This window comes from Pan paniscus, chromosome 3, assembly GCF_029289425.2.
Source record: "Pan paniscus chromosome 3, NHGRI_mPanPan1-v2.0_pri, whole genome shotgun sequence".
Lineage (NCBI taxonomy): Eukaryota > Metazoa > Chordata > Mammalia > Primates > Hominidae > Pan > Pan paniscus.
Window position 1 is genome coordinate 149,021,037 of NC_073252.2, and position 27,709 is coordinate 149,048,745.

A 27,709-nucleotide genomic window follows, 5' to 3' on the forward strand; every position below is an offset into this window, starting at 1 on the left:
CACGCGTGACACCATGCCAAGTTAATTTTTCAATTTTTTGTGGGTACAGGGTCTCACTATGTTGCCCAGGCTGGTCTTGAACTCCTGAGCTCAAGTGATCCTACCTACCGCCTCAGCCTCCCAAAGTGTTGGGATTACAGGCATGAGCCACTGTGCCCAGCCAAGCACTTAATATAATATCTCATTTACAAGGCTCAGAAGAGGAGGGCTGGGTTGCAATAAAATATTTGGCTATAATGCATGCAATTTAAAACTACTTAAAGCTTGAGGTTTATATTAAATCAGTGCCTTCTTGATGAATTTTAAAGGTTTGAAGTTTTAAAACAATTTTTTAAACTTGTGGGCTTAGAAATAACACTTATACCAATAATGTGGCAGATTCTGTGTGATTGATTTCAGTGTGGTAATTGTGCTTTTTAAAGTACTGCTACATTGGGCAGAAGAAAAATGAGGAAGAGTGCTAAAACAAACATTATTCTTAATATTAATTTACAGAATGTGGTTGAATTTCTCCAAAGAATCAAGGCATAGATACACTGGACAATGTTTAATGCCTACTCTTCATAATCCAAGAGACTCAAATTCATTTCTATTTGAAGAATTCAGATTTTCTGTTAGTCTTGTTTTCTAATATTCTGATGTAATGGAATTTATTTACTTTTTCCTTCCAAATAAGCTGTTAATGCTGTTAAGCTAGATTTATTGATATTTCACAGTATCAGTAAGTTATATCAGGGACCGAGTCATCCTATTCCAATTGGTACAAATGTGTGAGGGCAGTCTGATTTTATCCCCATGTTTCACACAGCCATCTGGGCTTACACACAGCTCTCACACACAGGAATGCTTTCACAAGTTAGGCCGTGAGGGTATAAAAATTCTGGTGCTTTAATATAATTTTCCTAATCAGATTAGAAATTATTTTGTGGGTACAACCATTAATGAACCACTATCTCCAATAAAAATACTTCTGTATTCCCAAATAAGTTTTTTTTAAAGATGGAGATAAATAAGAATGGAAAAGATGAAAGAAACTCAAACCAAAATGTACTCCAAAGAAAAGAAGTGGTACCATAACCTCAGAGAACATCTCTACAGGATAAGCTAGTATCACTCAATTCATGTTCACTAAATGTCTCAAAGAATTACCATATATCCTTAAGTGCTGAACAACTCTCCAAGAACAGCTGATTCACCAGTTGACCTGTGGTGGTCTTTCACTTTAGGATTTCAGACAGCATTTAGGCATTAAGTTCTAACACTCCATAATATAATAATTAACCATCACCTAGTTGACCAAATCTTTATTTTTGAATTTTCCAAATGCCAAATGAATCAATGAAAAAGAGAGAACTAGAATCTGGGTTTATAGTTATTTTTTCCAACCTACAAGTCACATAGAACCCACTGAGTATATGACCAAATTAAAACAAACACAACCCACTTACAATCACTTTGACATAGTTGGCAGGAAATATGCCAATCTGGTTTCTACAGTTCCCTCTGTACCAATCTGTATCTATCTTCTCCAGAAGATAAACAATTTCTCCAGAAGTGAGGTTCAAATCATCAACTTGCTCTGTAATATAAAATTATAGTTATGTATGATGAATTATCCTGGTTGCAGATTTGATAAAAGCACAAAGTAGCATTTAGTTGTGTCCACTGAGGCAGTTATGTTCCACTGATTCTGAGAACAGATTATACTAATCAAATTGACTTAAAAAATGCTATTCTTTTTTTGGACATTGTTATGAGCTCCCTTTTTAAGGACCAAATTAGACATATTTACCATGCTTTGATTGATGGGAAATGGTTGAAAAAAACACTATTGTGTTAGCAAATGTTTCCTACTGTGCCAATATAAAGCCATGCTGAATACACACTGAACAATGAAAAAAGTTTATAGACATGGTATAATATTATTCTTCTCAATTATGCTTAAAAATCATTTTAATTTCAAATATTAACTAAGGGAGTACTACAACTCTTTAGTAAATAAGTTTACCCATACCAAAACAAAAATCAGCCTATCAAGTGGATAAAAAGAGATTGTAAGTAAATCAGGAGTTTATTTGTAGCCTTGGATATGAAGGGTATTTTAAAAATTATTACAAAAGTACTTATATTGTGGGTGGGCATGGGTGGCTCATGCCTGTTATCTCAGCACTTTAAGAAGCTAAGGTGGGAGGATCACTTGAGGCCAGGAGTTCAAGACCAGCCTGGGCAACATAGCGAGACCATGTCCCTAGGAAAAAAAAATATTAGCCAGGTGTAGTGGCACCCCTGTAGTCCTAGCTACTGGGGAAGCTGAGGGAGGGGGATCACTTGAGTCCAGGAGTTCAAGGTTATAGTGATTGCACCACTACACTCAAGCCTAGGCGACAGAGCAAGATCTTGTCTCACACACACACACACACAAAAATTACTTTGATCTCATAGGTAAGTAAGCAGCTGAGACAACTTTGAAGACAAAAGAACTTCAGTTATTAAGTTAGGATTAACTTTATTACAATTTTGTTGTTGTTGTTGTTTTTTGAGACGGGGTTTTGCTCTTGTTGCCCAGGGTGCAACGGCACAATCTTAGCTCACTGCAACCTCTGCCTCCCAGGTTCAAGCGATTCTCCTGACTCAGCCTCCCAAGTAGCTGGGATTACAGGCATGCGTCACCACGCCCGGCTACTTTTTTGTATTTATAGAGACGGGGTTTCAACATGTTGGTCAGACTGGTCTGGACTCTTGACCTCAGGTGATCCATCCGCCTCGGCCTCACAAAGTGCTGGGATTACAGGTGTAAGCCACTGTGCCCAGCCATATTACAATTGTTAATTAGTACCCACTATTTTTTTTTTTTTCTTTTTTGAGACAGAGTCTCGCTCTGTCCCTCGGGCCGGAGTGCAGTGGCGCGATCTCAGCTCACTGCAACCTCAGCCTCCCGGGTTCACACCATTCTCCTGCCTCAGCTCCCGAATAGCTGGACTACAGGCGCCCGCCACTACGCCCGGCTAATTTTTCGTATTTTTAGTAGAGACGGGGTTTCACCATGTTAGCCAGGATGGTCTCGATCTCCTGACCTCGTGATCCGCCTGCCTCGGCCTCCCAAAGTGCTGGGATTACAGGAGTGAGCCACTGCGCCCGGCCTAGTACCCACTATTTTGAAAGAGTTAAAAAGTTTGTGACTGGTAGGCAATTTGCAATGTTCATTTGTAAGGGAAAGTCTCTCTGTCTCTCTCTTTCTCTTTCTCAGGGAGCTTCAAAGGCAAGGGTATACAACTAAGCTTTCTGGAATGGCTGGTACAATCAACCCTTCTTGAAGTGGAGTCCTGGATAAGATGACCTCTCCAGTCTAGGACTCTATAGGCACAGAAAAATGAAGAAGGATGTCCTTGAGAGGCTAACCCCCGGCAGGGAAAAAGACTTACTCCTGGATCCTGTGTTTCTCCCACTGCATTATTTACATCCTTACCTGCTGGGAAATCATGAAGAACGACAGCATGAGGAGCACCACTGTCAACAGGCTTCTGAGCGTGGCTTGGATCCTTAGGGGGAGAAAAGGGCTGTGAATGAAGTGTGCAGGATAGATGGTGGATTTATTATTCACTCTGAGACCAATTTTTTTTTCTCATTAGAGTCCTCTTGACACAATTACATTATGAGTACATGATGCAAACCACACAGTTGAGCCAAACAAAGGAATTATTATCAAGTTGAAGAAGAATGTGTCCCTGCCAAGGGAGGATGAAAATCTCAATTAAAATATCCCCCAGTATGTTTTCTTTTTGCTTTTTTAAGCTGAGAGAGTAAAACAAAAGGGAACTGTTTATTTATTTTGAAACAGTATCTATTCTACCCCAAAGTAGTGGTTTTTGACCTCTTTCCCTTTCAAGGATAGCTTTTTCCTTAAAACTGTGATCAAGACAGAGTCTTAAAAGTCGTGTCTTTATTAGGATGGGAAAAGAAGAAAGTTCTATGATTTATGCTCTTGCCTTTTGTAATGAAAGGAGCTAATGACTTTCAACAGAAGTATAATTCACAAAAAGTAAAATCCATTTCATTTATTACCACTTAACTAAGTGCTTTTTCTAATTTGAAAGCAATGCTACCTCCCATGCCTGGTCTGCATTTTGTATTTAATCTGAATGGTTTATTCAACAGTAGTTCTAATTAGCAAAAAGAATCTAACATTCTCTATCCATCTAGCCAAATGCCGAGATTGGCCAGAGGATAAGGCAAAGCTGAAGAGTGACCTCTTCTTATTGACTAGCAATTGTTATTCTTAGTTTCTTTATATCAAGAGACAGGCTTATCCTCATCATCATCAAATCCCACTGAAGGATATTATTTGGAGTTATAACTTAACACTCTTCAACACTGGCAAGCCTGTGAAATAAATAAAGGCAGATTTTTGTGCCCTTTCTTGTCTCTTCACCTCCTCTAATAACTCTTGTCCCCTTAGAGATGTCCTGACACATCTATACCTCTGCCCTTCCCCTGGCCATGATGCACCAGGCTGATTGCAGTGCACTGTGAATGATGGTCCACTTTCTCCATTTCAACCCTGCAGCACCTTTGCTGAGATCTTTTCTAAATCTCAGCTGCTCTTTCAACCAACATGCACCTGCAGAAACAAAATTTTCATTCTCTCAAGTTAGGTAAACTGAAATATAACTTAAGACTCTAATGGCTAATGTAGCTTACTATATTAGCTTACTAAGAAGACCCTAACATTTTTTCATGGACTGCTTAATGCTTTTCTCTAAATAAATGAACAATATGGAAATTTCATGAATTCTGAGATATTTTAGGTCTGACATGGCTTTTTTTTCTTTGACACAGGGTCTTGCTCTGTCACCTAGGCTGTGGTGTAGTGGCACAATCACAGCTCACTGCAGCCTTGACCTCCAGGGGTTAAGTTATCCTCCCACTTCAGTCCCCAAAGTAGCTGGGACTACAGACAAGCACTACCATGCCTGGCTAATTTTTGCATTTTTTGTAGAGATGGGGTCTCGCCACGTCGCCCAGGCTGGTCTCAAACTCCTGGGCTCAGGTGATCTACCCATCTTGGCCTCCCAAAGTGCTGGGATTACAGGCGTGAGCCACCGTGCCCAGCCTGGAGTGGCTTTTCATAATTATTCAGCACGGACAACATAAGAAATGCCATATCTACAAAAAAATAAAAAATTAGCCAGGCATGGTGATACACCCCTGCGGTCCCAGCTATTAGGGATGCAGAGGTGTGAGGATCTCTTGAGCCCAGGAACTCGAGGCTGCAGTGAGCTATGATTGTGCCACTATACTCTGACTTGGATGACTGAGTGACTCTCTCCAAAAAAAGTTAAACAAATTAATTATTATTTATATAATGTGTTATATATGTGCATGTGTGATTTTCATTTTTTTCTGATTTACATCTGTGGAGAAAAAGGAATTACTATTCAATAAGTGTTATTAGGCTAGATGCCTATCCTTTTGGAAAAAATGATGTCAGAGACCTACCACACACCAAACACAAACATGAAATCTCCAAATGGACCAGAGGCCTAAACATAAACCAATCCTTGGAGGGAGGGGATAATTTGTGCCTCCCAGTCACACATTTTCCCTTCTCTGCCTTCAGTGTATGGATATCACTGGCAATGCTGCTCATCAACCCAGCCTAGCAGGTGAAGGGCAAGAGGAACAGGCTAGACAGGGTTGCCAACAAGTGGTCCATACAATTCAGACCATACCACTGGGGTAGGTATCTGGCAGGTAAATATAACATAATGCAAAGGTCTTTCTAATATGACTATAACTGCTAATGCAAATGGTTTTGTAATATTAAGAATAGCTAATATTTACTGCTCATTCACTATGTGCTACTCACTGTGTTAAATACCTTATATGCATTAGCTCAATGAATTTGTTAAACATCTTTGAGATATAACCCACATACAATAAAATTTACCTACTGAAAGTGAACATGGCTGTAGTATATTCATAGAATTATCCAACCATCACCATAACCCAAGTGCAGAACACTTTTATCACTCCCCAAAGAAACCTCCTACTAATTAGGTGTCACTCCCCAGTTACCCTCCCCTCAGCCCCAGGCAACCAGTAGTCTACTTTCTGTCTCTATGGATTTATCTATTCTGGACTTTTACACAAATAAAATCATATAATCTGTCAACTCTGAAGACAACTCTGTGGGCAGTTGTCTCACACATTAAAAAAATAAAGTTTAGAGAAGTTAAATAACCACCGAAGAAGGTGGAAGGGGAACCAAATTCCACTTCCCTGAAACCCAGGTCTGGGGTCTCAACCATGTACCAGGCAACAACCTTCCACTTTTCCCATGATCTGTCTGATTCAACCACAACTGGTCATGTTCATTCAATATTTTCTGTTTGCCAAGTTAGGGCAAAGTACAACACATTCGTAGAGATATTTACCTTAAAACTAGGCTTTCAAATAGGTAAGTTTTATTTAAAAAAAAATGTAACAATAGCCATGAACCCAGAAGCATAAAGGAGGATTCATTTCATTATCACCAACAGCTGCCCATCAGAGGCCAACTCTCTGCAAGTCTATAGTAAAAGATGAGAAGGTGGTATTTAAGGTGGAAAGAACTTTGCACTGTTATAAAAGACTAACTTTTGGCTGGGCATGGTGACCCATACCTGTAATCTGAACACTTTGGGAGGCCCATGCAGGCAGATGGCTTAGCCCAGGAGTTTCAGACCAGCCCTGGCAACATAGTGAGACCCTGTCTCTACAAAAAATTTTAAAAATTGCCAGGCATGGTGGTGCACGCCTGTAGTCCTAGCTACTCAGGAGGCTGAGGTGGGAGGATTGCTTGAGCCGGGAAGGTCAAGGCTGTAGTGATCACAGCACTGCACTTCAGCCTGGGCAACAGAGTGAGACCTTATCTCAAAAAAAAAAAAAAAAAATTCTAATTTTTTTTAGCTTCTATTTTTCACAAAGGAAAGCTTTTTGGCAGTATAACTTCCACTGTTGCCATAAGTGTGTTCTGAAAGAGGAAGGACAGCTATGACAGATGGATAATGCCGTACCAAAACAGAGAAAATGAGTCAGTGGAGAACTTGCCCCATGGGAGCTAAAGTAAGGATTTTCATATGCCAGCAGAAGCTACCTTAACACATATCTCCTCTGCTCTCCAAATACAATTTTTTAGTTTCTTAGCAAACTTCAAAATATAAACTGCCTTCTAAGAAGAAAAAATGGGAAAAGATTATGAAAACTAGGATAAACGGCAAACCAAGTATTTTACTTGATCACTATTATTTTTCATATTTACTTTATTTTTTTATTTGTTTTTTTTTTCCAAGACAGAGTCTCGCTCTATGGCCCAGGCTGGAGTGCAGTGAAGAAAACAAAACACAGGGTAGTCACTCTGTATCGAAGTGATTAGTATGGCAGTGGCAAGTCTCTTAGTAGTAATTTATTCTAAAAGTAGAATAAATGCTACTGTAATTTTTACTCTGGTTAAAATAAATGTGCTAACAAAAACCTGAAGATGAGATATAATTAATAGTTCCATGAAATGTGCTGCTATGTGTGATATGAGGGCTGTAACAATATTAATTCCTTACGTTTGGTCTGCTTCTAAGATGTTCATCAAGTGGAGTGATAATCTTCATTTGAGACAGGTGAACTCTGCCAGTGTCTTCTCCCTTTTGGCACTCCAGGTAATTATTTTCCGTCTGCTTCAGCATCACAAGTACATCCCCACGCTGCAAGGTACAATACCACTCTCTGAAGCAATTATTATTTAATAAAACATTATTACTTTTTCACATTTTAATCTTTGGAGCCTAAAGCATTTAGTAATGTGTAATGGTAGTAACAGAGGCCAGTAATTTTTTTTTTTACATTAACCAGTAAGGAAAGAGTTCTACTTTACCTTACAAGAGAGTTCTCCGGGGTTTTGCGAGACAATATCTTCATTGGCAATTCCATGAGGCACAGACAGCTTAAACATAAACCAATAAAAGGCTTATTCACAATCAAATAACCTCCTCTTAAGTTGCTGATCATTTAGGAATTTGGCATGTGTGTGCCTAAAGTGCACCTTCTCCAGCAGCTAAACTCACCTGGCTTCATCGCGCTCTAGATCAATGGAGCCTGCCATTTCTCATGGATGTTAAGAGGCTCTTGGGAGTTGGAGTTAGGCCCATAGAACCACAAGAGCTAAACATGGCCTAACATTCCCTTAATGACCATAACCAGGAAGTTCCGTTCTACAGGACAAGATCCGCCAAGTCCCCTGGGGGTTTGAAGGAGAAACACCCAGCACTTGACCTCACAGCCAGTTCTTTAATTCAGGGTTCTTAAAATGGTGGCCTCTGAAGGCTGATCAGTGATTGCAGCCCTCCGTGTACTGCCTGCCTGTTTCCATAGACCTTGAAGCTCTTCTCCTAGAGTCTCTCTGATACCAAGTGTCTACTTAAATCCATTTCATGGCCTGATCCCAGCCACTTCCTGGTCCACTCAGCTCTGTCTGATCTTAGAATGGTTTTTACATCTGTACTGGACCTTGTCCAGGGGGCTCTGTTCCCTGCTTTGGAAAATTTTAGCTGATGAGTGCACATCAGAGGGTCTGTACTATATAAAAGGCATACCCAGGAAATGCAATCACACAAGCTCACATCCAACATGGGAAGAAGGCTGCCTGGGCCTTGGGTCACCCAGGAGCAAAGATCCACAGTGCAAGGATGTGGCCCTGTACAGCTGGCTTGGTGGTGCCATTTCCCAACATCTTTGTCAGATTCCTAGGGCTTCCAATGTACCCAGATTCCTGGCTAGCAATTTAATGGTACTATAGGCATGCAATAAATGAAAGATTTGAAGAATTATTTTGTAGTGAGACATACAGCTCTATATATACCATCATTTTGAATGTATTGAGTTTTAAAAAATGCTTTATTGACATTATACGACTATGCTAAGAACTGTCAGGCCTCTGAGCCCAAGCTAAGCCATTGTGACCTGCACATATACATCTGGATGGCCTGAAGCAGCTGAAGAACCACAAAAGATGACATTCCACCATTGTGATTTGTTCTTGCCCCACCCCAACTAATCAATCGACCTTGTTATGTTCCTCCCCGGGACAATGAGTCTCCTGATCTCCCTACTCTGCACCTTGTGACCCCCGCCCCTGCCCGCAAGAGAACAACCCCCTTTAACTGCAATTTTCCACTAACTACCCAAATCCTTTAAAACTGCCCCACTCCTGTCTCCCTTTGCTGACTCCTTTTTTGGACTGAGCCCGCCTGCACCCAGGTGAAATAAACAGCCTTGTTGCTCTCACAAAGCCTGTTTGGTGGTCTCTTCACACAGACGTGTGTGACAAGAACCAAATGTGAAATCTGGTTCCCCTTGAGAAAGGGCTCTTAACAGAATGGCCAAATCAAGTAGAGGCTACGATTGGCATAATGGTTAGGAGCAGGTGTCAGAGCCAGCTGACCTGTTCTCAAATCTTGCTCCACCATTAACTGGATTTGCAACCCTGGGCATGTTACTTTATGTCTCTGTTTCTTATTTTCCTCACTTGTTAAAGGAGGATAATAATATCTACCTCACAAGGTTGGTGTGAGGAATAAATGAGTTATTTAATACATACATAAAGTGCTTCAAACAGCGCCTGGCTCATAATTAGTACTCAACATACATCAACTACTGTTATTTATTAATTAAGTAATCTATCCCAAAGAACACCCCTGGGTTTTAGAAATTAAAGTTTTATCAGTTTAAGTGAATATTAATATATATGAATATACTGCCTCCTTCTTATTTGTCTTTACCCTTCTCTAAAGAGGATTTTTGAAAAACCCTGAACAGCTTAAAGAAAAAATAATTCCTGGCTCAATGATGAAAATGTAACACAACATAGAATTATTAATTGCTGTTCTTGTTACAAGCTACTCTGTCGTTCAATTGTTAAAAAGAGTAAGCAGTCCTGCTCTCCTGATCATTTTTATTTTTAATTTTTTTTAATAAAGAGTCTCATTCTGTCACCCAGGCTGGAGTGCAGTGGCATGCTCTTGGCTCACTGAAACCTCCATCTCCTGGGTTCAAGCAGTTGGCTTCCCAAAGTGCTGGGATTACAGGTGTGAGCCACTGCACCTGGCCTCCTTATCATTTTTATTTGTTTTACATTTTTCAGGTTAACCTGATCAAAGTAGAGAACACATCAACTGTTTTTGTTGTTGTTGTTGTTTTGTTTTTTTGAGATGGAGTCTCATTGTTGCCCAGGCTGGAGTGCAGTGGCACAATCTCGGCTCACTGCAACCTCTGCCTCCCGGGTTCAAGCAATTCTCCTGCCTCAGCCTCTGGAGTAGCTGGGATTACAGGCATGTGCCAACACGCCCAGCTAATTTTTGTATTTTTAGTAGAGACAGAGGTTTCACCACGTTGGCTAGGCTGGTCTCAAACTCCCAATCTCAAGTGATCCACCCGCCTCAGCCTCCCAAAGTGCTGGGATTACAGGCATGAGCCACCACCCAGCAACTCTGTTTTTTAACTGTGGGAAATGCAGGCAAAGGTTTAGGTCATTTGATGAGAAAAACATTAAAAGAGAACAAAATCAATATCTCAACTATTGATGAAAACTTCTAACTGGTAACTATTAAATGGACCACAATAATTATTGGGCTTACAAAAGGGGAAAATGAGGGAAAAACCATCCATCTTAGTAAGAACTTTCTACTTCATTTTAAAATTTACTCAAGGGGAAAAGGAGTTATTAGATATAAACTATATCAAGATATAAACTATAAGCCAGGAGTGGAGGCATGTTCCCATAGCCCCAGCTACTCAGAAGTGTGAAGCAGGAGGATCCCTGAGCTCAGGAGGTCGAGACTGCAGTACACTATGATTGCAGCAGTGCACTATGATTGCATCACTGCACTCGAGTCTGGGTGATAGAGTGACACTCCATCTCTTAAATGAAAGGAAAAACAAAAGATATAAACTATAGTATCTGTCAGAGTTACTCCCATTAGTATAACCCACTGGGTCAGGTTTTTCAGAATTTCTGTTTGGTCCAGCCAGGCAGCAAGTTACAAGCCTGGCCTGCCCTGCTTTCTCTCCTCTTTCCCTACATTTCTCCTAATAATGAAACCCTGCTTTAAAGACCTAGGTGTTTTGTTTGTTTGCTTTGAGACAGTCTTGCTCTGTTGCCCAGGCTGGAGTGCAGTGGTGCAATCTTGGCTCCTGCAACCTCTGCCTCCCAGGCTCAAGCAATTCTCACGCCTCAGCCTCCTGAGTAGCCAGGATTACAGGATTGTGCCATCACGCCTGGGTAATTTTTTGTAATTTTAGTAGAGACAGAGTTTCACCACATTGGCCAGCTGGTCTCAAACTTTTGGCCTCAAGCTGATCCACCAGCCTCAGCTTCCCGAAGTGCTGGGATTATAGGTGTGAGCCACTGTGCCCAACCAAGACCTAGAATTTATTATGGCCTACTCATCTAAAGCACTCTTGGCGTCAAGGGACAATTCCACATTTGTTCCATCATCTTTTTCTAAGGAATGATGAATCGTATATATACTTTAGGGCACACCTCTTGACCACAAACATTTTTAAAAGCTAAATTTACCATGTATTTACTGTAGAGGGGGTGTCCTGGTTTGGGACGAGGGGGTAGCACCGGATCTCGATTTTTAAAAACTTGACTCTTGGCTTTTGAGAGTCCAGTTGCCAAGTTACTTTGTTTTTTCTGAAGATCCATGTCAGAAGAGGATCGATTAAAAGGCAGTTTCTTATTAGATCTTCTGGTTGCAGAAAGCTTTGGGGGAGGTGGTCTCTCAGGGGGCACCTTGGTTGGAAGCTGTTGAGTTGGAATGGTTTTTCCATTCACAGGTCTGAAAGTCAATGTAGTAGCCATGAGTCAGTGTTTTGATCAGTATTAAATTCTGTCCTGTCCTGTCTCTCTCACACACACACACACACACACACACACACACACACACACAGAGACACAGCTTTCTGCTAGTGGAACACAGTTTACTGAAACATGCAGGGTATGCTATTTTTGAGCAAACGACTGCTGCATTAAACATTACATTATTAGAGGAAATGCCATGATGTTCCAGTTTCCTCTTATCTTGCGCTAGAGATTCATTAGTTCAAGACAAACAAGCATTTACTATCATGGGCTCTCTAAGGTCCCATTTGCTCTTAAACACATCATGACTATTTCTGGAAACTAAGTACTTTCTACCAAAGTCTGAGATGAAAAGCTTATAATAAGATAACGATGTATGTGTGCTGGGGTCTTGTACATGATTAGAAAAGGAACATCAAAATCCCCTAACATTCATGTTATAGGTGTTACTATTAAAAGTCTAATTTAGATTAACACAAAGAAAGCTAGTTCTGAAAGGATAGGACAACTATTACTTTGAAAGCCTTTCCTTAATCCCTACGATAGAAATAATTTTCGGCCGGGAGTGGTGGCTCACGCATGTAATCCCAGCACTTTGGGAGGCCCAGGTGGACGGATCATGAGGTCATGAGATCGAGAACATCCTGGCCAACATGGTGAACCCCCATCTCTACTAAAAATACAAAAATTAGCTGGGCATGGTGGCTCATGCCTGTAGTCCCAACTACTTGGGAGGCTGAGGCAGGAGAATCGCTTGAACCCGGGAGGCGGAGGTTGCAGTGAGCTGAGATCGCGCCACTGTACTCCAGCCTGGTGACAGAGCGAGACTCCGTCTCAAAAAATAAATAAATAAATAAATTTCAACATAGTAATAATGTCTTCTGATAGCATTACAGCCCTTTATTTGAATAGCTCTGGAACCCAGAAGGCAGTCACCTCTGAGCTCACAAAGCCAGTCTCCTTCGGAAATGCCAAAAACCAGTCTCTTAACCAGGAGGGTGTTTGTGTGCATGTATATGTATATTCTAGAAGTGGAGCTGTTTTAAGTTCAGAAATGAGTCTTGTTCATTTATTTGAGGAAATAAATGCTCTATGAGTTGAACTGTGTTAAAAAGGGAGCAGAGATTCCCACAACCTACCGTTAGAAGCAGACAGTGGATTAGGGGCCTGCGTGAATTGGTGAGATTATTTTATCTCGAAAAAAAGATTCAAGGCCAACAACACTCAATCTTGGTGGTAAACAAGAGTTGGGTCTCTGAGTCATTAATTTTTCTCTAACTTTTCCCACATTTACTTACCTCGGTGGCAACCTTGGGGGTCCTCGCACAAAACCTCCTGTTTGACCTGGGTGGTTGGATTCCTGCAAGTAGCAGAGAATGCTTTTTAGTTAAGGTTAATCTGAAACAAGAGCTTGTCAAGAGAAATACTAGGCAACCTTTTGGCTGTATCTACAAGTAGAAATGCAGTTGAATTATAGAAAGTAGCTTAAAAGAGTTTTCAGCCTTAAACAATATTAACCTATTTCTGCCTAAATTATTCATGTCCTAATAACAAGTGAAAACACTGACAGGAAGAAACCAGTCTCCTGTTGTGGACCACAGCCTGAGCAACTGCACTGCATGGTCATGCACTCGGTGGATTCATGAGATATTGAGGGAAAATTTAAGCAGGCCCTGAAGAGAATTTAAAAATGTGTGTTCTTGGCCGGGTGCGGTGACTCACGCCTGTAATCCCAGCACTTTGGGAAGCTGAGGCGGGAGGATCACGAGGTCAGGAGATCGAGACCATCCTGGCTAACACAGTGAAACCCCATCTCTACTAAAAATACAAAAAATTAGCCGGGCATGGTGGCGGGTACCTGTAGTTCCAGCTACTTGGGAGGCTGAGGCAGGAGAATGGCGTGAACCCAGGAGGCAGAGGTTGCAGTGAGCCGAGATCGTGCCACTGCACTCTAGCCTGGGCAACAGAGCGAGACTCCGTCTCAAAAAAAAAAAAAAAAAAATATATATATATATATATATATATATATATATATATATATATATATGCTCTTTATTCATTCCGTGATCACACATAAGAAACATATTACTCCTAAGTTTAAACACATAGTAAGAGGGATGGTTATTAGTTGGTTTTGCTTTGAATAGGCAGATCTTATCTCATCACTGTTTGGTTTAAACAATTTGCAGTGGGTTTTGAACTAGAAGGAGGTGGGAATGTAAAAGAAACTTGCAGGATGGTCTGAGAGGAAGGCATGTAAGGAGAAATAGTTAAGGTCCAAGAAAGCAGTGTGCTTGTACCACTCTAGCAAAGGGGCTGGATGGGCTAAAAAAGAGTTTTGTAGAAAAGAGGAAAAGAGTAAAGGAGAATAATGTGAACAATAAAAGACAGGCACAGTTGGAATGTTTTATCCTAATGGTAGATGAGAGAAACTGGAAGTGTGGAGATTAATAGGAAGATTTCCGTAGGGGAAGGGTCAAACTGTTCCATTTAAACAGGTTTTCTGAACATGTTATAGCCCAAGGATTGGGAAATGAAGGTAATAAGTGGAGAATATTTTCAGATCTTCTGTTGAGATCTTCTGTTGAGCTGGAGTGCAATGATGCAATCTCAGCTCAATGCAACCTCTGCCTCCCAGGTTCAAGTGATTCTCCTGCCTCAGCTTCCCGAGTGGCTAAGACTACAGGCGTGTGCCACCCCACCTGGCTAATTGTCGTATTTTTAGTAGAGATGAGGTTTCACCATGTTGGCCAGGATGGTCTCAAACTCCTGACCTCAAGTGATCCACCCGCCTTGGCCCCCCAAAGTGCTGGGATTACACGCGTGAGCCACCACACCCAGTCCCTCACTAAATTCTTCTAATTCTGTGTTTTTTTGTTTTCCACTTTTCCTACTTTCTAAGTCCCCAACACACTCAGGAAATAATATTTCCCCAAAACTTCATAAGAAAAAAAATGCTGACCCTTTAAATTACATTGCTTTTTTTTTTTGTAAAAGATGTTTAATTAAAGCTTGGGAATCTTTGGGCTACTTCAGACTGTTTTTCTCCTCCTTATAAATGAGCCAAAACTCACTTTTATGATTTTTAAGTTATACTGAATATTTATAACCTTTTCCTTAAATACCAAATGATTAATTGCCAATAACTGTGATCATTTAAACATGTTTCAATATTATAAAATCCCATTTTAAAAAACAAATTAAGCTTGCCCTTAAAACTTGGTTTCACTAATGAGTTCAGTTAATGTAGTGAAGCAAGTAACCAGCTCATAAACCCTGCAATATTCCAGAATATAATCCATGCCTTATAATTACACTGCTGCCTATATTTTTCCTGACAAATATTGCCATGATGCTTGAAAAATGCATTTATTTCTTTGGCTACCTTTAAAATTAAAACAAACTCTAGCAGATAGGAAGAAATTTTAATTGCTTTTCTCAAAACTGTAATTGTTAGATATCTTGATAAAGAAAATTTAAAAAATAGATATATAAATTTGACATGGAAAGATACAGATGATGTACTGTAATAAATGCACAGCATATGACCCTAATTTTGTACCAAATATTAGCTATAGTTTTTCCCGGGGGGTGGTATTTTTATGGGAAATCTTAAACATCTTTTTAATTTCTTAATTTGCAACAGTAAGAAAATTTTAAATCAGAAAAAAAGAGTGGCACATTCAAATTCTTTAGGGATGTTAGGCACATTCTGAAAGGCACTGCTGTATCTGACATACTCCAAATATTGAGAGGAGACAGTTCTTGCAGGAGCCATTGTCTTAGTGTTTGCTCAAGTCTGGGTTTATGCCCAGGTTCTGCTGAGTCTTTGCAAGATAACCAATTAGGGACTTCCTCCTCGTGGGTATTCCACACATAACCTCAAGGCTCTCTGCATTTGCTTTTTGACAGTTTTTCTCTAGCTCTGATATCCCTGAACTCTGGCTTTTAATGTGTTTGGACAAGCATTTTAGTTTCTGGTGAAGTTGGTTTTCCTGCTTGTATTGTCTCTGCAGATTCCATCTTTTTGTTCATCTGCACTGGAATAATACTCCAATTTAAAAATAATTCCCCAGTTTTTTGCTATTCTCTCTCTCTCTCTCTTTTTTTTTTTTTCTGAGATGGAGTCTCACTCTGTTGCCCAGGCTGGAGTGCAGTGGCATGCTCTCAGCTCACCAAACCTCCGCCTCCCGGGTCAAAGCAATTCTCCCACCTCAGCCTGCCGAGTAGCTGGGATTACAGGCACGCGCCACCATGCCTGGCTAATTTTTGTATTTTTAGTAGAGACGGGGTTTCACCATGTTGGCCATGCTGTTCTGGAACTCCTGACCTCAACTGATCCACCTGCCTCGGACTCCCAAAGTGCTGGGATTACAGAGGTGAGTCACTGTGCCTAGCCTTTTGCTACATATATATGTACATATATATATATTTGAGACATAGTCTTGTTCTGTCACCCAAGCTAGAGTGTAGTGGCACGATCTTGGCTCACTGCAACCTCCACCTCCTCGGTTCAAGCAATTCTCTTGCCTCAGCCTCTTGAGTAGCTGGGATTACAGGCATGTGCCACCACACCCAGCTAATTTTTGTATTTTTAGTAGAGATGGGGTTTCACCATTTTGGTCAGGCTGGTCTCAAACTCCTGACCTCATGATCCATCCACCTCGGCCTCCCAAAGTACTGGGATTACAGGCATGAACCACCACGCCCAGCCGCTATATTTTTTTTAAAAAACAGGTATTTCTCCCAAGACCACACTCTTGTCTGCTGGAATTACTGAGTGGCCTCCATATGTTTCTTATCTTTTTTCTCCAAGAATTAGCACTACTTCCTTTTTTATTTTTTAGAGACAGGGTCTCGCTTTGTTGTCCAGGCTGGAGTACAGTGGCGCGATCTCGGCTCACTGCAACCTCCACCTCTGGGTTCAAGCGATTCTCCTGCGTCAGCCTCCCAAGTAGCTAGGATTACAGGTGTGCTCCACCACACCTGGCTAATTTTGTATTTTTAGTAGAGATGGGGGTTTCACCATGTTGGTCAGGCTGGTCTTGAACTCCTGACCTCAGGTGATCCACCTGCCTCAGCCTCCCAAAGTGCTGTGAATACAGGCATGAGCCACTGTGCCTGGCCCACACCTTTAAGTCTTTATGGCCTCTGTTTCAAAATTCATTCAGTAATTGTAATTTTTTTTTTAAAAAAAAGGATTTCTTAGGCACAGATTGACTTTCAGGTCCCAGAAATCTATATGCGTGACTTCAGGCAAATCATTTAACTTGTAGTCTGATTCTTCATCTCTTCTTCCTTCAGATTCAGCGTGTTTATTATGGTATGCATTTATTATAGTACAGTACTGAATGTTCTGACTCCCTTTATAAACAGTGCAGGACAGGATTTTCCTCATGTTGTCATGTGAGGAACAAACACAATTATGAATATGGTATCTCTCCAGATGGTTTAATTTATTATAACTTCCTTTTTTTTTGTTTTTCTAAAATGTGGAAGTTGCTTCCGGACTGCTTAGCACTAAACATAATAATACTAACTATTTCTTTTCTTTTCTTTTTTTCTGAGATGGAGTCTCACTCTGTCGCACAGGCTGGAGTGCAGTGGCGCGATCTCGGCTCACTGCAACCTCTTCCTCCTGGGTTTATGCAATTCTCCTGCCTCAGCCTCCCAAGTAGCTGGGATTATAGGTGCATGACACCACACCCGGCTGATTTTTTTGTGTGTGTGTGTGAGATGGAGTTTCATTCTTGTTGCCCAGGCTGGAGTGCAATGGCGTGATCTTGGCTCACCACAACCTCCGCTTCCCAGGTTCAAGCGATTCTCCTGCCTCAGCCTCCCGAGTAGCTGAGATTACAGGCATGCACCACCACACCCAGCTAATTTTTTGGATTTTTAGTAGAGATGGGGTTTCTCCATGTTGGTCAGGCTGGTCTTGAACTCCCGACCTCAGGCGATCCGCCCGCCTCGGCTTCCCAAAGTGCTGGGATTACAGGCTTGAGCCATTGCGCCCGGCCCACACCTGGCTAATTTTTGTATTTTTAGTAGAGATGGGGTTTCACCATGTTGGCCAGGCTGGTCTTGAACTCCTCACCTCAAGTGATCCACCCGCCTTGGCCTCCCAAAGTGCTGGATTACAGGTGTGAGCCACCACACCCGGCCTCTTTTCTTTTTTTTTGAGACAGAGGCTTGCTCTGTTGCCCAAGCTGGAGTGCAGTGGTGCGATCTCAGCTAACTGCAACCTCTGCCTCCCGGGTTCAAGCAATTCTCGTGCCTCAGCCTCCTGAGCAGCTGGGACTACAGGTGTGTGCCACCACACCTGGCTCATTTTTGTATAATACTAACTATTTCTTTTTTTCTTCTGGAGACGAGTCTTGCTCTGTTGCCCAGGCTAGAGTGCAGTGGTACAATCTTGGCTCACTGCAACCTCCACTTCCTGAGTTCAAGCGATTCTCCTGCCTCAGCCTCCCAAGTAGATGGGATTACAGGCGCGTATCACCATGCCTGGCTAATTTTTCTATTTTTAGCACAGATGAGGTTTCACCATGTTGGCCAGACTGATCTCAAACTCCTGATCTCAAGCGATTTGCCCGCCTTGGCCTCCCAAAGTGCTGGGATTACAGGTGTGAGCCACAGTGCACCCCAATACTATTTCAATAAAGCTTTATAGTTTACAAAGTCCATTACATATGATGGACATTACATATAATGGACATTAACAAATGATGTTTTACTTACTCATCACCCTCTCACTCCTTTTTATAACCATTTCAGAGTAGAAGCCAACCTTCTCAAGCAACTTTTCCTCCAAGGGAATTTGGGATTTTCCAGTTTAACGTTAGTATGGTAGGAACCCTACTATCCTCTTTTGGGCTTTCTTGGCCCAGATTTAATAAAAGTTTATTACCAGCTACTTTGAAAATCACAAGTGATCACTAAATTTTAATTCACTCTTCAGGAAAATCTCATTAACTTGATATTGGCTAATTTAATTTAATGTCTCCTTCAAAGAAATTTTTCTTCTCCAGATGATTAGGTGGGCTTGCCTGTATAATAAGCATAGTTAATGCACAATGTAAAATCATGATGAAATTTGAACTGAAAATTTGGTTCAAAGACTTAAAAGTTAATTTCTCTTAAAACAAGCCTTAAAGATCATATGCCATATGGACATTTAAAAAAAACGATTGGGGTCTGGCGTGGTTGCTCATGCCTGTAATCCTGGCACTCTGAGAGGCCGAGGCGGATGGACCATTTGAGGTCAGGAGTTCAAGACCAGCCTGGCCAACATGATAAAACCCTGTCTCTACTAAAAATACAAAAAAAATTAGCTAGGCATGGTGGTGCGCACCTGTAGTCCCAGCTACTTGGGAGGCTGAGGCAGGAGAACTGCTTGAACCCAGGAGGTAGAGGTTGCAGTGAGCCGAAATCGCGCCACTGCACTCCAACCTGGGTGACAGAGCGAGACTCCGTCTCAAAAAAAGAGTGTGATCTCATATCTAGAAAAACCTAAAGACTCTACCAAAAAAACCCTCTTAGAATTGATAAATGAATTCAGTAAAGTTGCAGGATACAAAATTAATATACAAATATCAGTAACATTTCTATACATGACAAAGAACTAGCTAAAAAAAGAAATTGAGAAGGCAATCCCATTTACGATAGCTACAAAAAGAAATACCTTGTAATAAATTTAACTGAGGAAGTGAAAGACCTCTACAAGGAAAACTACAAAATACCGATGGAAAAATGGAAGAAGATACAAAGGATACAAACAGACATTCTATATTCATGGCTTAGAAGAATTAATATTGTTAAAATGAGAATATTACCCAAAGAAATCTACAGATTCAATGCAATCCCTATCAAAATACAAATGACATTCTTTACAAACAAAGAAAAAAAAATCCTAAAACTTGTACGGAACCGCAAAAGGCCCTGAATAGTCAAAACAATCCTGAGCCAAAAGAACAAAGGTGGAGGTATCACCTACCAACTTTAAAATACACTACACAAAGATGTAGTAGCAAAAACAGCATGGACCTAGCATAATAACAGACACACAGGCCAGTGGAACAGAATAGAGAATCCAAAAATTAATCCACATATCTACAGCCAACTGATTTTTGACAAAAGTGCCAAGAACAGTCATTGGGGAAAGCACAGTCTCTTCAATAAATGGCGCTGGGGAAAACTAGATATCCACATGCAGACAAATGAAACTAAACCCTCCCACTCACTCTTTATAAGACTCAACTCGAAGACCTAAATCTAAGATCTGAAACAATAAAACTACTAGAAGAAAGCAGGGAAAACACCTCAGGACATTGGTCTTAAAAAAGATTTTATGAATAAGACCTCAAAAGCACAGGCAACAAAAGTAAAAATAAACAAATGGGCTTATATCAACCAAAAATCTTTTGCACAGTAAAGGAAACAATCAACAGAGTGAAAAGACAACCTACAGAATGGCAGGAAATATTTGCAAACTACTCATCTGATAGGGGATTAGTATCCAGAATACAAAAGAAACTCAAACATCGTTAACAGCAAAAAATCCAAACAATCTGATTTTAAAATGGGCAAATAAACTTTGGGAGGCGGAGGCCAGACAACTGCTTGAATCCAGGAGTTCAAGAACAGCCTGGGCAATGTGGCAAAACCTGTCTCTACAAAAAATACAAAAAATTAGCTGAGTGTGGTGGCATGCGCCTATAGTTCCAGCTACTCAGGAGGCTGAGGTGGGAGGATCACCTGAGCCCAGGAGGTCAAGGCTGCAGTGAGCTGTGATCACACAACTGCACTCCAGCCCAGGAGACAGAGTAAGACCCTATCTCAAAAAAAGAAAAAAAAAAAAAAACAGCAAATGATCTGGGTATTTCTCAAAAGAAGACACACAAATGGCCAACAAATACATTAAAAAATGCTCAACCTCACTAATCATCAGGGAAATTCACATCAAAACGGCAATGAGGTATCATCTCACCCCAGTTGGGATGGCTATTACCTAAAAGATAAAAAAAAAAAAACAAATGCTGGCAAGAATGCAGAGAAGGGTGAACTCTTATACACTGTTAGTGGGGATGTAACCTAGTACAATCACTGTAGAGAACAGGATGGAAGCTCCTCAAAAAACTACAAATAGAACTACCATATGATCCAGCAAGCCCACTACTGGGAATTTATTCAAAGGAAAGGAAATTACATTGAAGAGACATCTGCACATCTATGTTTACTGCAGCACTACTCACAGTAGCCAAGATACGGAATCAACCTAGGTGTCCAACAACAGATAAATGGATACAGAAAATGTGGCATGTATACACCATGGAATACTATACAGCCATAAAAAAGAATGGAATCCTGTCATTTGTGACAACATAAATGGAACTGGAGGATATTATGTTAAGTGAAATAAGCCAGGAACAGAAAGTTAAACACTGCATCTTCTCATTCATACATGGAAGCTAAAAATAAGTTGATCTCATAGAAATAAAAAGTAGAACGGAGGATACTAGAGGCTGGGAAGGGTAGAAAGAAGGGAGAGATAGGGAGCTTTGTTAAATAATACAAAATTAGAGCTAGACAGGAGGAATAAATTCTAGTGTTCTATACCACTGCAGGATGACTATAGTTAACAATAATATATAGCTTCAAATAGCTGGAAGGAAGATATTGAACATTCCAAACAGAAGTGGTGAAAAATGTTTCAGATGACAGATGTGCTTACTACCCTGATCTGATCCCTATATAGTATATGTACTGAAACATCACTATGTACCTCAAGAATATGTACAATTATTATTTAAATTTAAAACAGAGGAAATAATCAGGAGCTTTGTCATGGATTTCCCATAAAGTCCTCTGAAAGTCTTTATTATTTATTTATTTATTTATTTATTTTTTGAGACGGAGTCTCACTCTGTCGCCAGGCTGGAGTGCAGTGGCGTGATCTTGGCTCACTGCAACCTCTGCCTCCCGGGTTCAAGCGATTCTCCTGCTTCAGCCTCCGGAGTAGCTGGGATTACAGGCACACGACACCACGTCCGGCTAATTTTTGTATTTTTAGTAGAAACGAGGTTTCACCATGTTAACCAGGCTGGTCTCGAACTCCTGACCTCAGGTAATCCACCCGCCTTGGCCTCCCAAAGTGCTGGGATTACAGGTGTGAGCCATCGTGTCCAGCCACCTTTATTCTTTTTCTTAAACCACTTCTCTAATTACTTGTTGTATGTCTGTTTCCCCAAGAAACCACAAAAGTTGGAAGACCAAAAAAAAAAAAAAAAAAAAAAAAAAGTATTGAGGATATTGAAGTTGAAATGAAAAATATATATATGTACTTTAAAAAATCTCTTTGACCTCCATCTTAACAAATGCACAGTAAAACACTATTTTTTAAATTAAAAAAATACATTTTTCTTAAATTTCAGATTTAAAAATTCTTATGTTAATTATCTTAAATTTTGGTCACTAATTGGGTATTTTAAATAAAAACCAACAACTTGAATAAAGTTATTTCCCTGAATATTAAAGGTTTTTAGACATTTTAATAACCTTCTCATTATTAGTTTCATTTAAAAGACAATGCCATTAAGTTGGTATACAAATTATTTTATAGTGAAGTACAATGAATTGGCCTAATCTCTCTATAGGGACTTTTAACATATTGAACACTATATTATATAAGTACATGGGGCTTAGAAACTGGTCTCTAATAGAGGGTTCTTGTTTTTAATCTGACCAGTAATAAAATAATTTAGATATCAGCTGACTATTCAAAATTAATGCATAGCTACGTCTTCAATCTAGTACAATCTATAATGACCACTTACCAAGTTTCTAGTTCTCTCAACATTACTGAGCTTTCCAGATACTGTACTGAAAGTGTTTCCAATAGGTTTTTCAGCAGGGAGAGGAGGTGGACTTTGTGGATCCTCATGTAAACCTGGAAAAAGTAGCAGTAATTCATCAATAATTTCTAGTTTTTGGGATTCCAAAGAATGAAATGATTGCTGCTTAGTTTATTAGAAAAATGGCTATCATAAAAGATACACACAAATAGTTAAGGAAATGAGAAAGAGCTCCCAGCAAACTTCAGAAAATTGATGTGTTAGTCAACATCAGTTAATTTTACTATATGTTTTTATAGAGAGTGAAAATAATACTAAACAATTACAACAGCAGCCAGCATTGTTGAGAACCTTTTATGTGCCAGGAATTAAGTTAGGCTCTATATTTACCTACATTTCTCCAACCAAGATCTATGTGCTAGATTTGTCCAGTCCACTAGCTAGTAGCTACATCTGATGATTTAGTCTTAAATCTTAATTAATTAAAATTAAATTAAATTAAAATTTCAGTTCCTCAGTTGCACTAGCCACATTTCAAATACTAGCCACTGTGACTAGTGGCTACCAGCACAGTTAAAGAACATTTCTATCTTTGTAGAAAGTTCTATCGCACAGTGCTACACTAGATAATACCCTACCTGTTTTACAGATGAAGAAACTGAAGCTAAGAAGAAAATAAATGCACTACCCAAGGTCTTATTGCTAGTAATTGTCAGATCCATTGTTTTGAACCTAAAAGTCCATGTTCATTTTGATAAGGCATGCTGCTTCTTAATAGGTGGTGTATCCAACACTCCCTCATCCAAAAATAATTCAATGTGTTTTCTTTCTTTCTTTTTTTTTTTTTTTTTTTTTGAGATGGAGTCTCGCTCTGTCACCCAGGCTGCAGTGCAGTGGTGCAATCTCGGCTCACTGTAAGCTCCGCCTCCTGAGTTCACGCCATTCTCCTGCCTCAGCTTCCCGAGTAGCTGGGACTACAGGCGCCCGCCACCACGCCTGGCTAATTTTTTTGTATTTTTAGTAGAGACGGGGTTTCACCGTGTTAGCCAGGATGGTCTCGATCTCCTGACCTCGTGATCCGCCCGCCTCAGACTCCCAAAGTGCTGGGATTACAGGCGTAAGCCACTGCACCTGCCCAATGTGTTTTCTAATTCAGTAGCTTCTGATTAATGAACATAATTGCCCTCAATTAAACAAACAATACCTTTACATCCAAACCACACCCATATCAGTGATAATGTAGCCCCAACTTATTTTAAAAAGAAGAAAACCAAGATGACCAAATTAGTGACAGCTAATTAAAATGAGTGTGCAAAAACAATTGGGAGAGTGGATGACTGTAACATACTGAAGGACGCTAAAGCCACCTTTTACACTGTTTGGTTTAGACATTAAAAGGAGATGAGCAGATGAGCACTCTGTCTCTTTCTCTCTTTTTTTTTTCAAATGTACACTCTCTTCTTCCATTTCAAGTGAAAAACCTATAACAAGAAGATGATTTGTCAGGTTCCTGTTTTATCCGCAGACAGGACAACATTCTCAAAGGGAGGAAAATACCCAGGCCAGCAACTAGGAAAACAATGATTTAGAGCGAGGCAAACATTCTTAGTGAGAGGCGTGCAGTGGCTCTGGGAATTAAGACATACATAATAAAAACATCCAACTCAGTCACCATCTTGAAGATATTTTCTGTGCTGTGGTTTCCTTATTCTTACAAGGAAATAGTTAATCATATAGAGTATAATACTGTCGTGACAAATATTTAAGAGTATAAGCCAGTAATATGAAAGTAGAAAGGAGATAGCTTACTGGAAGGAGAAACACAGGGAGTATCTGGTGTGAGTATGTCTGGGATGTGGAGGTAGGAGATTTCCAATTTTAAATAATGTAGTCAGGGAAGGTCTCTGAGAAAAAGTGGCAATGAGCAAAGACCTGAAGGATTGGTGAGGGAGGGAGCCTTGCAGACATCTGGGAAAAGGACAACCTGGTCAGAAGAAACAGGCCCCGGGGAAAGGAGCTGACAGGTTCAAATAAGATCAAGGACATTTGCACCACGAAGCTATCCCCTTTTTCCCTTGACCATTCCAAATTCTTCAGACACCAAAGTTTCATTCTTTTTCCTCCACAGAATATATGCATTATTATATTAATAAAAATCTGAGGAATTGATTTTTGATATAAATAGAAATAACTCTCTAGAAATCATTCTGTCATTTCAGTTCTCCTACATTTAGCAGTATAGAATTCAACTTACTTTTTTTCTTTGAAGAGGAGCTTAATGATGAATTAAAATACCCTCTTTGGGTACAAATTACCTGCCATTTAAAGCAGAAAGTCCTCCTCACTTTGTTTTTGTCTTTTATATATATATATATATATATATATATTTTTTTTTTTTTTTTAATTATACTTTAAGTTCTAGGGTACATGTGCACAACGTGCAGGTTTGTTACATATGTATATATGTGCCATGTTGGTGTGCTCCTGTGGCCAAGTGTTCTCACTGTTCAATTCATACCTCTTTTTTTTTTTTTTTTTTTAGATGAGGTCTCGCTTTGTCACCCAGGCTGGAATGTGGTGGCATGATCTCGGCTCACTGCAATGTCTGCCTCCTGGGTTCAAGTGATTTTCCTGCCTCAGCCTCCCAAGTAGCTGGGATTACAGGTGTGTGCCACCATGCCTGGCTAAATTCTTTTTTTTTTAATTGAGCCTTTATTTTTATTTATTCATTTTTTAAAATAATATTTTTAAAATTTTACTTTAAGTTCTGGGATGCATGTGCTGAACACCCAAGTTTGTTATATAGGTATACATGTGCCATGATGGTTTGCTTCACCTATCAACCCGTCATCCAGGTTTTAAGCCCCGCATGCATTAGGTATTTGTCCTAATGCTCTCCCTCCCCTTGCCCCCAACTCCCCAACAGGCCCCGGTGTGTGATGTTCTCCTCCCTGTGTCCACGTGTTCTCACTGTTCAACTCCCACTTATGAGTGAGAACATGCAGTGTTTAGTTCTGTTCCTGTGTTAGCGTGCTGAGATTGATGGCTTCCAGCTTCATCCACGTCCCTGCAAAGGACATGAACTCATTCTTTTTTATGGCTGCAGCCCGGCTAATTTTTATATTTTTAGAAGAGACGGGGTTTCACCATGTTGGCCAGGCTGGTCTCGAACTCCTAGAATTCAATTTTCTACTAGTTCTTGGAGCTTTGTCAGGATAATAATTAAAGCTGCTTCCTCAGCATATCCTTTTCAGGATTTCAAAGCTTATTAATGCAGTTTACAAGTGTGCAGAAAAAGTAAACATAGCAGGCCTGAAACTTTATCCCTAGAAAGTCCTACTTACAAGATTGGTCCCTTTTTTTTTTTTTTTTTTTTTGAGTTTCGCTCTTGTTGCCCAAGCTGGAGGGCAATGGCGTGATCTCAGCTCAACACAACCTCCACCTCCTGGGTTTAGGCGATTCTCCTGCATCAGCCAAGCGCATGCCACCATGCCCGGCTTATTTTTGTATTTTTAGTAGAGATGGGGTTTCACTATGTTGGCCAGGCTGATCTTGAACTCCTGACCTCACGTGATCCACTTGCCTCTGCCTCCCAAAGTGCTGGAATTATAGGCATGAGCCACCACACCCAGCCACAGGATTGGTCTTTGACCGGCATATAGGAACTTGGACTTTGGGACAGTTCTCGCCATCCTCAAAACTGATAAAACAGAATATATGGTTTATGCTGAACATCTGCTTTCCTTCTGGGAATCTGGAATTTTGGTATGTGCCAAAATTTCTAGGAGTGCCTACCTGACTAGCCCCCAATAAAAACCCTGGGCACTGAATCAGTAGTGAGCTTCTCTGGTTGACATTTCACACTTGTCATCACAACTCATTGCTGGAGGAGTTATGTATGTCCTCTCACTCCACCAGTAGAAGACTCTTGGAAGCTTGCATCTGGTTTCCTCCAGACTTCACCACATTTGCCTTTTCTCTTTGCTGATTGTGCCTCATATACTTTTGCTATAATAAATAATAGCCATACATACAACTATCTGTTGAGTCCTGTGAGTCCTCCTAGTGAATCATCAAACCTGGGGGTGGTCTTGGGGACAATGACACAACAGATGAATAAATTTAAAAATTTGTATTTATTACTAATTTCTGTAAAAGTTGTATTACTTAAAACCCAGGCAAAATTTCTTATTATTATATGTTACTATACTTGTTAAAATCCAGAATACATTTAACAAAGTAATAGCAAACAGGCAAACAACCCAATGAGCTATCGTTTTACTGATTTGTGGGCTATATAATACTGTCAAAAGAAATATACTGCCAGTTTTTTCTTTCTTTCTTTTTTTTTTTTTTAGATGGAGTCTCATTCTATTGCCCAGGTTGGAGTGCAGCGGCATGATCTTCGCTCACTGCAACCTCCACCTCCTGGGTTCAAGCAATTCTTGTGCCTCAGCCTCCCAAGTAGCTGGGATTACAGGTGTGTGCCACCATGCTTGGCTAACTTTTTTGTATTTTTGATAGAGACGGGGTTTCACCATGTTGGCCAGGCTGGTCTCGAACTCCTGACCTCAAGTGATCTGCCCACCTCAGCTTCCCAAAGTGCAGGGATTACAGGTGTGAGCCACCATGCCTGGCCTACCACTGGTTTTTAAATCTAACATTAAAATATTACCTCTAAAAAAATAAAATATAACTTCCTAAGAAACTAGAACCAGAATTTGATACCTTAGATTTTTTTCTCCTCCACATTCTTCATAGCAACTCAATTCAATTTTCTTGCTACTTGGCTGAGAGCCATCAGTTAGTAACAGAATCATCAAAAAACTGAAACCAAGATGATCCTTCTGGGTAGTGCTTTATAGAAAAATCAAACTCCTAAAATAAAGGGAATATGCCTGCATACAATCCTGGGTGCTACAGGTGAAAGAGTGGAATGCTTGTTCTGCTTTAGGAGGAATGAAGT

The 27,709-nt window shown here is 40.3% G+C and overlaps 1 protein-coding gene across 13 annotated transcripts in view; it reads right to left on the reverse strand.

The window, feature by feature from the left end:
- The window catches only part of SH3D19 (SH3 domain containing 19), a 232,464-nt gene that overhangs the window by 16,079 nt on the left and 188,676 nt on the right, over window positions 1-27,709 (reverse strand). For 7 of the 13 annotated variants that reach the window (XM_055111910.2, XM_055111913.2, XM_034959244.4 and 4 more), the window contains 7 exons: window positions 22,726-22,838; window positions 13,192-13,253; window positions 11,606-11,870; window positions 7,907-7,975; window positions 7,596-7,736; window positions 3,467-3,539; window positions 1,449-1,579 (listed from right to left, as the gene is read on the reverse strand). In XM_055111910.2, the coding sequence (XP_054967885.2) occupies window positions 1,449-1,579; window positions 3,467-3,539; window positions 7,596-7,736; window positions 7,907-7,975; window positions 11,606-11,870; window positions 13,192-13,253; window positions 22,726-22,838 (854 nt within the window). The remainder of the gene's footprint in view (window positions 1-1,448; window positions 1,580-3,466; window positions 3,540-7,595; window positions 7,737-7,906; window positions 7,976-11,605; window positions 11,871-13,191; window positions 13,254-22,725; window positions 22,839-27,709) is intronic. The other 6 variants (XM_034959247.4, XM_057302182.2, XM_057302181.2 and 3 more) reach the window with 1 other exon arrangement.